Genomic DNA, 13,537 nt, shown 5'->3' with positions numbered 1-13,537 from the left:
ACATTCTAGTTTGCCAGGTAACATAAAGGAGATCTCTTTTCTAGGTTCATCAACACTGCAGGGAGATTTTTACCATATTAAACTTAAATTGTTTTCAGCTTTGGTCTTTGTGGGGTGGGGTGGGGGAGGGGAAGAGCCCAAAGAGGAGGTGGTGAGAAGATGCTGGGCTTTCAATCAGACCTGTGGACGTAAAGTTTCACTGTGCATTCCCATCATAGTCAAAGCGTGACCTAGCAGCATTCACTTCATAGATTACATATAAACTTGTTGTCTGGAGCTGTAAATTATTATCCCACCACCCCAACCTAAACATGACCCCAAAACGTTAACGAGGAAATGGTGATTAAAGTCAGTCAATAAACATCTGTGAGCTTTTCGTATCTTTTAAGACACCTGGGAGTAGAAAGCAATAAGGTACTGGTCTCTAATCTTCAGTGTATTACAGCCTTTCAAAATAGGAAAATGATTTACAATGCTTTGTGTCTATAAATACACATAACCAAAACTATAGAATCCACACTTTTTCCCTCCTGCCTCAGTTCTTTGGGTAATGCGACATTGGCATTCGTGGCACTGTAATTCACTTGAGTACAGTCCCTCCACTGAGTCACCACTGAAAGTGAAAGTCAGGAAGAATTGAGAGAAAAAGCAGAGAAGAGTGACTTCAGGATTGCATGCCAGAGTTGGTATCTCAGGTTGGAAAGATATATGTGTCTGTGTTTTGGAGGCAGGAGGAGCGCAGCTCCACTCAGATTTGCAATGATCTGCATTCCTCACAAATGTCCAGTTTTACCGTCCTTAACTGGACAGCCATCAAGAGTAGCCACTACTCCCAAGTCCAAGAGTAAAAATGTTATATTTACACACTTTGTCAACATGCCCCACTTCCTACCCCACCAGCTTCAGGATCATTTAAATACCAAACAATCTCAACCCAAAAGTAAAACTTTAACATTCAAATTTCTGGGATTTCTAAAAACTGCCCTCTATTAAGGAAACATGAATAAGGAACAGATTTTGGTCACATTTACTTACTGAGCCCAAAAATACCATGACAACTGTACCTACTGTATCTATCTATGCAGTATAATCTACATATGACAGTATTTGTGTATCCAGATGAAGGGAACCAATCTTTTAAATTTCGAAGGATTATGAACTTATTTTCATGCTTTTATTCTTATCCAACAAAAGTCAATAAACTCCGGTTTCAGGAATTCACTCAGACCTTGCAAAACTAGAAACTAAATTTTAGGGTTAAAAAAAAAAAAAACAACTATAAAAATGACCCAACTGTGGGTCTTAAAAATGGCTACAAATGAATTTAGAGAACTTGAGTTCCATGAGCCTAAGCCGAATTAAAACAAAAGTTGTTTTGTATTCTATTAATATCAGATGATTAAACACATATCTTATTTCAACTGGAATTCATTTATAAGTACTTAAACTTACTAAACTGGCCACTAATCCTAAATCTATGTTCGTTTCTGGAAACATTCTCTCGTAATAAGTGCAAGTTAAGAGAATGACCATCGACGCATTCCTTGAGGTTAGGTCAATTTTATTCAAACCTCGGGCGTTCTTTGACTCCCATAAGCTCACAAAATAATCGACGTCTAAAAAGCCAAGCTGAACTTAAAGCTGTGTGAGACAGGGTCTCAGAGGGAGCGCCCCCCGGAGGCCCCCGCGCCGAGCCCAGCTCACCTGGCGCTTGTTAACTACCTGGGAGTTTCCCCCCTACATTCTCAGAGGAAACTCGAGCTTGGCTCTTTGCTCTCCGAGAGCTTAATCGCCGCAGCCACGCCGGCGCGGTCACCGACCCCCAAGGAGAAGCTGGGCAGGAGGACGCGCCCCAGGGGCGACACAAGACGCCCCCGCCCCCAACCCTCCCCACAGATGTTTGCTTGTGAAATGTGTAATCTGTTGGGCGTCTCCAGCGCTGGGAGGGGAGAGGAGGGGGAGGGGAGGAGGGGAGAAGGGGAGAGGAGGGGGGAGGGAAGGACATTCCCGCGTAAAGTCCCCTCTTCACCCCGAAGGTGAAAAATCCCGACCGTCTCCCCCGGCGAGGGCTGCCGGCCGCCGGCGGGGCCTCCCCACTTCCCCGGTCTCGAACCCTGGCGCCCCCACTGTCCCCGGGACTCCCGCCCTCGAACCCCGAACCCCGGCACTCCCAGGGTCCTGGGCCGCCCCGGGCCAGCTTACCCGGTAGGTGCTCTCCGTGAGCCGGTTCACCTCCTCCGGCCCCCGCGACATGGCTGCAGCCGCCGGGCTGGAGAGCGCGGGAGGACGCGGCCAGGCCTCGTGGCCGCCCGACCCTGGGCGGCGGGAGCGCCGGGGCGCGGCTGAGGGGCCCTCGAGGGTCAGCCGCCTCCACAGCCGTCGGCCGGGGAGTGCAGGCGCGCGCCTCCGCGTCCGAAACGTCAAAACTTGCAGGGCTACCGCCACCGCCGCGGCCGCCCTGGAGGAGCCGAGGAGAAGCGGCCCAACCCTGCTGGAGCGAGCAGGGCTTGCCAGGCGGCTCCACCTGAGGCGGGCGGGGTGGGCGGGGCGGCCGCGAGGCGGGGCGGCCCGGGTGGGCGGGGCTACCCTACCTGAGGCGGCAGGGGCAGTGGGAAGGAGGCGGGCCGAGCGGGCGGCCCGTGGTGGGCGGGTCAGTGAGGCCCGTGTGGGCGGGGCAGAGGCGCGCTGGGCCAAGTGAGCCGGGCAACCCTCCTTGAGGCGGTGGGTGGGCGGAGTGTAGCGGCCCCATGTGGGCGGGGCGAATATGAGCTGGGTCAAGTGGGCGGAGCGTCCCCACCTGAGGCGCACTGGCCGGCTGGGGCCCCGGGGCCCGGACCCCGCGAGGCTGTTCTGCTTGGAGCCCACACCGAAGTCCGTCAGGCCTCTGTGGTCCTAGAGTCCTCTAGTGTCCCTCGCAGTGCTGGCGACGAATGCCCTGACACCCACGGTCTCCGCGGGCGCTACCCCCAGCTGCCTTTTGGGGACTCGGGAAGAGGGTCCCACGTCCCCCAGTTGTATTGATTTCCCTGCTTGACCCCTTCCTGCGCACCCGTGTCCCTGACCTCAAAGATCTGCGGGACCCCAGGACATAGGCTCTCATAGGTGGAGGAAAGGGGCTGCCACTTACAGCCCTTTTTGGAAGCTCCTGATATATGAAAAAATTAATAAATGCCACGATCTGGTTACAGAAATAGCAGTACGTTTTTAAACTTTGCTCTAAGAAGGACCTTTAATTCATTGCGATGTAACCGTGCTATTCACAAGATTGTGCTATTCACAAGATCGAGATTTAGAAGACCGTGGTGAGTGCAGGTGTTGTGGATTAACTCCCCGTTCTGTCTCCATCCCAGCCCCAGCCCAGACCCTGAGGATCCAGAAAAGGCTTCTCTGAGCGGGAAACACGGCTTCGTATCTGAGACACTCACCCAACAAGGGCAAGAGATCTTATGCTGGATTTTAAAAACTTCTATCTGGGTGCAATTTCATCTTTTATGGGCTGTTAGGTCATGAGGCTTCTAAACTGCTTCTGTTATAAAATTCACTGGGAAATGTACACAAAGAAAGCACTGTGTGACCTAGGTGGGAACACCAGAGCATGAGATGCAGCTGGACTTAGAATCAACAACTTGGACTCTGGGACAATGTTATCAGGTTTTGCAAGCTATAAAGCATATCATGCTTGGGAACCAAAAGGTTATGTGTCCTTGGGTGTTGGGGGAAATAACACAACAGCCCTAGGTTTCAGGCAGTGGAAGCAGCTGCCTCTTTCCTTAACAGATTTCTAGCATTTGACTCATAAGATTTGCCAGGTGGGTTTTATTTGCCATATTGAGTGAACTGATGACCTTATCATTATCACCGTTACCTATTGGGCTCTTCAAGAATGTCTGTTGGTTTTTATTTGAACTTGAAAATCCCTGTCTTAACTTTGCAGGTCGGTTACCTTTTGTTTTAGAACCTCCCTCTGTGCCTTCTGATGAATGGGGTCATTTCACCCTCTGCTGCAAGGCAGTCAACCGAGGAGCCGGAAAAAGAGCAGAGGCTTAACCTTTAACACCCCACAGCTCAGCATTGTGGTTTGGGGCAATTAATAAACCGCCATAAAACCAGCACCCACAGATGGCCCAGTTTGATTTCCAAGGTTGGAATTTGATTGAAGGACCAGGTTCACAATTGTATGCAAATCTTCAAACAGATATTTAACTGTCATATTGAACTCTCCTTTATGGAAATAATTTCCTGGTTAGGACCGTCCTGCTCCTTTAGAAGTCTTAGAGAATGGTCAGCTCTTGGTCTATACCGACATTAGGACTAGTGCCGCTCAGTCCCAAATAACAAGAGAGTATTGATTATCTGCTCTGTGCCAGGGGCTCTCCTGGGGGCAGGAGGAGTGCAGAGTGTACTGGCCTTGACCCAAGCCTTTCATACATGTGCAGGAGGTAGAATTTAAGGAGGACTGCAGTGAAAGCTGTAGTAGAGGTACAGTCAAATGTGCTATAGGTTTAAAAAGATGGGAGCATTCTCCAAAGGCCATTTGTATTAGGCTCTTCAGGTGTGTGGTTTCATGCAAACTTGAAAACCCTCAGTCTTAGTTGTTCTGAGATTTCATGATGCTCAGCGTGAAGTAAAGTGAATCAATAGAAAGGAATGACTCAGGAGAAGGTGAGAGGCAGATTCTGCCTGCTGAGAAAGCACTGCAGCTGCTCTCCAACTGCCCGGAACCCTGGCCCGAGGGGCTGGCCTGGCCTCACTGGAGATCAGCTCCACACCTCCAGGGGCGGGCAACCAAGCTTTCCTCTCTTAGCTCCTGCTTGAGTTTAAATAACCAAACATCCTGTTTATGTTAACAAAAGTTGGAAGATGCAATTGCCTGTGACAACATCAATAAGACTTTGAAAGCCACGCTCCAAACAGTCTCTTGTTTTGAGGTTTATGCCTTTTTTTTTTGGCCGTGTCGTGCAGCTTGTAGGATCTTAGTTCCCCGACCGGGTGCCCCCTGCATTGGGAGCACAGTGTCTTAACCACTGGACCACCAAGGAAGTCCAAGGTTTATGCCTTCTTCTGAACTTACTGTGGGGCCTGCCAATGGGCTCTCTGCCTTGATGGGTGCCCTGGGATGTCCACAAGAATTCCACTATGTTTTGTGACCAAAGGGGTCCGTGCCGATAACAGTAATTTGGGGCAAATTACCATTTAAAGACCCAGAGATTAGATGTGGCTTTAAGTGTTCTTATTCTGAAAAAGCAAATGTAAATTGAAAACTCACTTGCCTTTCTGTAACTTCCTTCCAATCCAAGCAGCACTAACTTCTCCAGCATGCCAAATTTATTTCTGCGGTAGAGTTGGGGGTTTTTTTCCTCTAAATTCCCCAACCAGGGATTGAGCCATGCCCTCGGCAATGAAAGCACCGATTCCTAACCACTGGACTGCCAGGGAATTTCCCTGCTGTAGAGTTTTTCACTAGCTGTTCCCTCTGCCTAGAATGTTCTCCCCACTACAGTACTTCCCTGTAATGTGGATTTCAGCCTACAGGGACCTTCCTTCACCTGAAGTATTGATAGTATTTCAGGCCATCTCTCACACAGCATTCTATTTTAATTCTAATAGTGCTTATCACTAGCTATGATAGGCTGAATAAAGATTCCCCAGGATGTTCAAGTCCTAATCCTCGGAACCTGTGAATGTTACTTTATATGACAAAAGGGACTTTGCAAATGTGATCAAGATAAGGATTTGGAGAGGAGGGGATTGTTTTGGATTATCTGGATGGGCCAGTTATAATCACAAAGGTCCTTATAAGAGGAACCCAGGAGAAGGAGGAGGAGGAGGCAATGTGATGGCAGAGACTGGAGTGATGTGCTTTGAAGATGGATGAGGAGGCCACAAGCCAAGGAATACAGGAGGCCACTAGAAGCTGGAAAGGGCAAGTAAGTGGATTCTCCCCTCAGAGCCTCCAGAAGGAACTAGCCCTGCTGACATCTTGGTTTCAGCCCTGTAAGACTCTTTCCAGACATCTGCCCCAGAGCTACATGAGAATAAATGTGTGTAATTTTAAGCCACTAAATTTGCAGTAATTTGTTACAGTGGCCAGGAAACGAAGACACTACTAATCTTTTTCTTGTTCATCTTTTTGTTGATCATGTCCTCCCACCCACCACCCACCATAAGAATACAAGTGTCACAGGGCAAGGATGATTTTTGCCTTGTTCACTGCAGGCTGCTCAGTCCCTGGCACATAGTAGGTGCTCAAGAACTGTTAGGAGGATAAACTTATGAGGTAGTCAAGATGTTCTTCATTTCATAAGAAACAACTACAGCAGGGGTTTGCTTTCTTCAGTTTTCAAAAAACAATAGAATAAACCACTGCAAAACAGATTGTGGGTTGGAAGTCTAGAAGGGAGTATACAGACTCTATTCAACAACTATCAAAAGGTAACAAAGCATTGGCATGAACAGAATTTGATAAAAAGCTGTGAATTTTCTAGCACAGTAAATCGCAGAGTAAACACCCAGTCACTGTTATATATTTATACATTAAAAATGTTAGTGCTCAAAAAAGGTACATATTTATCAAATTCATAAAAACACTAAATGAGGGACTTCCCTGGTGGCGCAGTGGTTGGGAGTCCGCCTGCAGACGTAGGGGACACGGGCTTGAGCCCTGGTCCAGGAGGATCCCACATGCCACGGGGCAAGTGGGTCCGTGAGCCACAACTACTGAGCCCACGAGCTGCAACTACTGAAGCTTGAGTGCCTAGAGCCCGTGCTCTGCAACAAGAGAAGCCACTGCAATGAGAAGCCTGCACACCACAATGAAGAGTAGCCCCTGATCCCCACAACTGAAGAAAGCCCTTGCATAGCAACAAAGACCCAACACAGCCAAAAATAGAGAAGGAAAGAAAGGAAGGAAGGAAGGAAGGAAGGAAGGAAGGAAGGAAGGAAGAAAGTTAAAAAAAAAAAAAACCCAAAAAACACTAAATGATGTATCTAAAGCATAGGGGTGTATTCAACTCTGGTATAAGCCCTTCTAGGAATAAGAGTTAAATGCAACATGTATTAATTTACCATAAATGCTATATGATCATGAAGTTTCAACAGACTCCATAAGATATATATGAAAACCCATTTTGTCACTTCAGTGATATTTGAACCATTTCTGCTTTTCAACTTTATTCTGTTTAGAAAGCTCAAATCTTAATCCATCCTCTCTGTTGCTCAAGAATTATTAACAAGTATCCTGAAAATGTTATTTTGTTTACTTCTAGAAGTGATATTTTATCCAGCAACACTTTAATAGTTGTTGTGTTTTGTGTCAACGAACACTTAAGTTTGTCATGATGAAATCAGAGCTGGAGGTGTTGAAAGGGCTCTCACTACTGACTGGTAGTTTAGCTGGGTGTAGAAATCATACCCCTCTTTTACATTTTTCACATCTTTATCATTCTGTGCTGCATTCCAGATAATTTCTTCAGAATCATCTTCTAAATCACTCATTCTTTATTTGGCTGTGTTAAATTCCTATTTAACCTGTCCTTTGAGTTTTAAAGTTCAAGATTTGGACTTCCCTGGTGGTCCAGTGGCTAAGACTCTGTGCTCCCAATGCAGGGAGGCCCAGGTTCAATCCCTGGTCAGGGAAATAGATCCCACATGCCACAACTAAGAGTTCGCATGCAGCAACTAAAAAAAAGAAGAAGAAGATCCTGCAAGCCATAATGAAGATCCCGTGTGCTGCGGCTAAGACCTGAAGCAGCCAAATAAATAAATAAATAAATAAATAAATAAATAAATAAAAAATATTTTTAAAAAGTTCAAGATGGTTTTTCATTTCTCTACATTCTATTATATTCCTTTTCAACTATCAGTTTATTTTTAAAAAAAACAGCTTTATTGAGATATAATTCACATATAACGTACCCATTAAAGTGTACAATTCAATGGTTGGTAGTTTATTCATAAAGTTGTGCAACCATTACTGCCATCAATTTTAGAACATTTTCATCACCCTGAAAAGAAATCCTGTACCCATTAGCGGTTTCTCCCCATTTCTCCCCAATCCTCTCCCCCAGTCCTACACAACCACTACATCTGCTTTCTGTCTCAGTAAATTTGCCTATTATGAACATTTCATATAAATGGAATCATACAATATGTGGTTGTTACAATTGGTTTCTTTCACTTAGTACAGAGTTTTCAAGGTTCATCCATGTTGTAGCATCTATCACTACATCATTCCTTTTGATTGCCGAATAATATTCCATTATATGGATAAACCACATTTGTTTATGCATTCATCCACTGTTGGACATTCAGGTTGTGTCCACTTTTGGCTATTGTGAATAATACTGCTGTGACCATTTGTGTATAAGTTTTTGTGTGGATGTATATTTTCACTTCTTTTATGTACATGCATGGGAGTAGATTTGCTGGGTCATAAGGTCATTGTGTGCTTAACATTTTTAAGAATCACCAAACTGTTTTTCAAAGTGGCTGCATCATTTTACATTTCCACCAGCAATGTATGAGGGTCCCACATCTTTGCCAACACTTGTTATTGTCTTTCTTTTTGATTATAGCCATCCTACAGGGTTTGAATTGTGGTTTTCATTTGCATTTCCCTAGTGGCTAATGATGTTGAGCATTTTTCATGTACTTCTTGTATATCATCTTTGGAGAAATGTCTATTCAGATCCTTGGCCCTTTTTTAAAGTGTGTTATTTTATCTTCTTCTTATTGAGTCATCAGAGTTCTTTATTTATTCTGGATACAAGTCCCTTATCAGATACATAGATTTACAAACATTTTCTCCTTCTCTGTGGGTTGTCCTTTGAAGCACAAAAACATTTTAAGTCCTATTTATCTATTTTTTTCTTTTTGTTGCTTTTGATTTTGGTGTCATATCTAAAAAACCATTGCCTAACCCAAGGTCACAAAGATTTACCCCTATATTTTCTTCTAATAGTTTTATAGTTTTAGGTCTATGATTCATTTTGAGTTAATTTTGGGGTGTAGTATAAGAAGAGGTCCACTTTCATCCTTTAGCCTGTGGATATCCAGTTGTTCTAGCACCATTTGTTGAAAAGATGATTCTTTTCCCCACTGAATTGTCTTGGCACTCTTATAAAAAGCCACTTGACCATAAATGTAAGGGTTTATTTCTTGACTTTCAATTCTGCTCAATTGATCTATACATCTATCCTACCACTACACTGCCATACTGTCTTCATTACTGTAGCTTTGTAGTAAGTTTTGAAATTGGGAAGTGTGAGTCCTTCAACTTTGTCTTTTTGTTTGTTTGTTTTTTGTCTTTTTCAAGATTGTTTTGGCTACCCTGGGTGCCTTGTACTTCCAATCAGTTTTAGGATTTGCTTGTTAGTTTATGCAGGAAAAGCATCAGGAATTTTGATAAGGATTTTATTGAATCTGTAGATCAGCTTGGGAAGTATTACTATCTTAACCATATTACATCTTCTGATCCATGAACACAGAATGTCCTTCCTTTTATTTAGGTCTTCCTTCATTTCTTTAAACAACGTTTTGTAGTTTTCAGAGTACAACTTTTATACTTTTGCTCAATTTATTCCTAAGTATTTTATCTTTTGGATGCTATTATAAGTGAAATTGTTTTCTTATTTTCATTTTCAGACTATTAATTGCAAGTGTACAGAAATATAATTGATTCTTGTAACCTGCAATATTGCTGAACTTGTTCATTAGTTCTAGTAGTTAGACTGAGGAAATTCCCTTCTATTCCTAGTTTATGGAGAGTTATTATCATGAAAGAGTGTTGGATTTTGTCAAATGCTTTTTCTGTGTCTATTGAGATGATCATGTGTTTTTTTACCTTTATTCTGTGGATTTGGTGTATTACAATGACTGATTTTTATGTGTTGAATCCACCTTGCATTCCTGGGATAAATTCCACTTAGTCATGGTATATAATACTTTTATTGTTGCTGGATTCAGTTTGCTAGTATTTTGTTGATGACTCATGTCTATATTCATAGGGGATATTGGTGTATTGTTTTCTTGTGATGGCTTTGACTGGTTTTTATATTAGGGTAATACCAGCTCTACAAAAGGAGTTGGGAAGTGTTCCCTCATCTTCTATTTTTTGGAAGAGTTTACGAAGAATTGGTATTTATTTTTCTTTAAACGTTTAGTAGAATTCATCAGTGAAACCATCTAGGACTGAACTTTGCTTTGTGAGAAATTTCAAAATTACTAATCCAATCTCTTGCTATAGATCTTTCAGTTTATTTTTTAGAGTGTTATTTCCTCAGGTTTCTATTCCTTCATGTCTTTAATCATTTACGATATTACTTTATAGTCTCTACCAGATAATTCTGTGTGGTTTTTGTTTGTTTGTTTGTTTCATCTTGCCTGGTTTGGTTGTTTATTGTTTCATTCATCCATGGTTGTATCTGCTGATTCTTTGGCATGGTGGATCCATCATTTCCTTATCTATTTTGGTAATTTTTAATTATGAGGTCATCTTTTGTAGCGATTCGTTTGTCATTAGGAACCCCATGTGACCTGAATTGTAAAGTATTCCTCCAGAAGTGTTTTGTATTTGTTCCTGCCAGGTACTCCAAGGAGCTCCCCCAGGAGACTGTAAAATTCAGACTCTGCGCCTGCCCCATATCACAGGCTTGGGCTGTTAATTTCTCTTGGGATATTATTTTTTTTTCTGCTCAAGACCCCAGTTAAGTCAAATTCCCATGTCCTCCCCCTGGGCCAATAAGTATTTAAGTATTTTTGAGTGCCCCTCTTATTGACACATGGTCTTTTGAGGGTCCCACCGTGTGAATGGGTCTTAGTATCTGCTCTCCTTTTTACACAGTCCTTATGTAGGTAAAACACCTAAACATTTGGGTGCATTTCCAGCTCCCATACTCCCATCCACACCCCTAAGAGCTGCCATATCCTCTGTTCCAGGGCTTGGTTTTCTTCCCTTTGTGTTTTTGGTATCTGTTTTCCTTTTTTCTTGCAAACTCAGCTATGTATTAACATATTTTTGTTACGTTTTATCTATAATTTAAAGTATTTGTAGCTGGAGAAATTCTGGGTCAGTCAGCCAGAAACCTAAAAGGGCCTTTGTAGTTTCCTTGTGAGGCTGCTTATGGAGTGATAAAGGCTGGGCGAGCAGGAAGGATCGTGTACCAGTCTGTCTCTATCTGTATGCGGGCCTGGGCAAGGCATTTTTCACTTCTTGGTTTCAGTTTTTTTCACCTCGGTAATAGGGTAGTTGGTCTTCAAGTTACTTTTAGTTCTAAAATTGTCTGTTTTTTTTTTTTTAACTTCTGTCCACAGTGCTGATTCTGAAGTCTTTCTTTTTCTCTAGGTGCAGGTTGGCCTCTGTAAAGAGAGGCTCTTTGCCAGAGGCCAAGATAACCTGAGCATTCTTTATTTTTCCAAGGGCAGAAAGGGAGACACTGGTCTGTTGTCCTGAAAACACCACAGTGATTTGGCTTCACCGGGAAATGGCCAATCTGTGGAAGTGGATCTGCCTGGCCTATCTTCTTCTGCCTTGTCTTGATTTTTCCACGGGAAAGCATCAGCAGAGAGAGCTCCAGACTTTCCTTTCCTAAGCAGATTTGTTTTCTGTGTTTAGCAAATTCCAAACATCGACCACATCTGCAAGTTTCCTCTTTGTAGGACTTAAATCGTTGCTGGGTATGCCCAATATTTTCCCTTGATAAACAAGCGCAGTAAGTTCTGGAACAATTTTACCTTCACTTGCGAATTTTTCTGAGAGAGAAGACTTGGGGAAAGATGCTCTGAAGTGCTTTTACAGAAATCTATTGAGCCAGATAAGCAATTCTCATTTCCTTCCCTGTCCCTGCTGTGAAGCCACAAGGAAAACACCTGGATTGTCAAGCAGTTCCCCAACGTGAACAGCAGGGGGAGCTGAGGGGGTGGAATATAAGGGAATATTCTTTTCCACTAGGATGATCTGTCTTTCAATGTTTTAATTCTCTTTCAGGGACAGCAGAAGCCTGTCTCTGATGAACTTTTTTTTTGTCTGCAAGCCCACTCATCACACACCCATCTTTGTATCCATGTGCCTGCTGGGTACCACCTCATCACATGGGGCCCCTTCAACTTTGGGCCCTGGCATTTCCAGTGAATTTGTTTCCAGACCAGCTCAGACCTCTGTAACCTTTCCTTCTGTCTACACGATGCCTCTGCTCTGACTCTGAATTTCCATGGATCTATGAGAGCAATAAACGATGAGAGAATGCAACCTTTTACTAAAAGGGGAAGTATTATCCCCGTGGATCTTGAAATTCAGCACAAAGTGAAAATTTCCATTAGGCAAATGCATACAATTATAAATAATTAAGCAAAGGCCTTGAGTAGTAATTTATGTGTTTCTTTAAAAATGTCCCCAACCTATTGACATTGGCCAGGAAGTACAAGAAATCTTGAGAATCAATGGAAACTCTGCTGAGTGCTAAAGGCAGACTTTGCCACGTAAGCCGGTTTGTAATGTCCCATTAGTATCCAATGACTATAAAATTTTTAGGATGCATTTGGCTATGATGTCAGGCGGTACCTGGGGCCCAGAAGTAGGAGTCACGGATTCATGGTAGAAAGAGCTTTGCTATTTTAATACTCTCAATAGGATGCACTTAACAATGAAAAGCATGCATTCTGGGCTTCATCTGTTGTGTTTACAGATATTTAAAGTCTACAGTTGCTATAACCTTGGTAACGCAACAAGCAGGCACATAATGGCAAGTTTTCTACTATGTGGGCTGGAGTTGGGAATGGCGAAATAGACAAAGTTCTGGCCAAAGAGATGAAGTAAACAAAGATCTGCTGAGAGGGGGAAAAAGCAAAAGAGTTGGGGGTTCAGGCAGCCGTTTGCTTGGCTCCCTAATAGCTTCCCAGAAAGCAGATGTGACGTCGGTGCTGCCATCTTCCAAGCTCGAATTAGCAAACGGAACTGACATCAACAAACTGAGATTGGCGAGTGAAGAGAGAGAGAAAAGGAGGACCCTGACAGTATCAGTGAGCACTGAGTTTTCTGTTCTTTGTCGCCGAAAGCATTCCTAAAGTGACGTTCATTGTCATTAAAGTTTGGGAGAATTTGAGATTGTATTGAAGTCAACATACGCAAATGAATCTTCAAATGAAAAATCCAAATGGTGAAAAAGAGCTTCTTGAAACTTTAAATATATTTACATTTCTTCATCTGGGGGATGACCATATTTTGGAGATAAAACAAAAAAGACCCATGGACTGTCAAATAAGAACGTGATTATAGAGACCAAAGGGGAGAATGTTATTAAAATTGGGACTCTCTTGGAAAATCCCCTATTGTGAGTTTATATCCTTAGGCCTCTTTCCAAGAACACTTTTATTTTACTTAAATCGAAGAACACAATTTTACACCCACTTTTCCAAGAAATACATTTTTGAATCATTTTTCAAAGTTGGCAAATAAAAACCTTGTAGAGATAAATCACCTGCTTTGCTTAAATCACCTGTTTTGCTTTTGAGTCAGCCATTGTTCCCACAAAACAATGATGAC

General features: G+C 43.1%; 1 protein-coding gene across 3 annotated transcripts in view; it reads right to left on the bottom strand.

The window, feature by feature from the left end:
• BAIAP2L1 (BAR/IMD domain containing adaptor protein 2 like 1) overlaps nt 1-2,382 on the bottom strand; it is an 85,074-nt gene extending 82,692 nt beyond the window's left edge. For all 3 annotated transcript variants that reach the window (XM_082428924.1, XM_082428926.1, XM_082428925.1), the window contains exon 1: nt 2,203-2,382. In XM_082428924.1, the coding sequence (XP_082285050.1) occupies nt 2,203-2,253 (51 nt within the window). In that variant the 5' untranslated portion in view covers nt 2,254-2,382. The remainder of the gene's footprint in view (nt 1-2,202) is intronic.
• Between the last annotated feature and the right edge of the window lie 11,155 nt (nt 2,383-13,537).

Source organism: Balaenoptera physalus, assembly GCF_965194825.1.
Source record: "Balaenoptera physalus genome assembly, chromosome: 16".
In the NCBI taxonomy this organism is placed as follows: domain Eukaryota; kingdom Metazoa; phylum Chordata; class Mammalia; order Artiodactyla; family Balaenopteridae; genus Balaenoptera; species Balaenoptera physalus.
The sequence above is the reverse complement of the archived record's forward strand: the minus strand, read 5'-3'. Positions and strand labels throughout refer to the sequence as shown.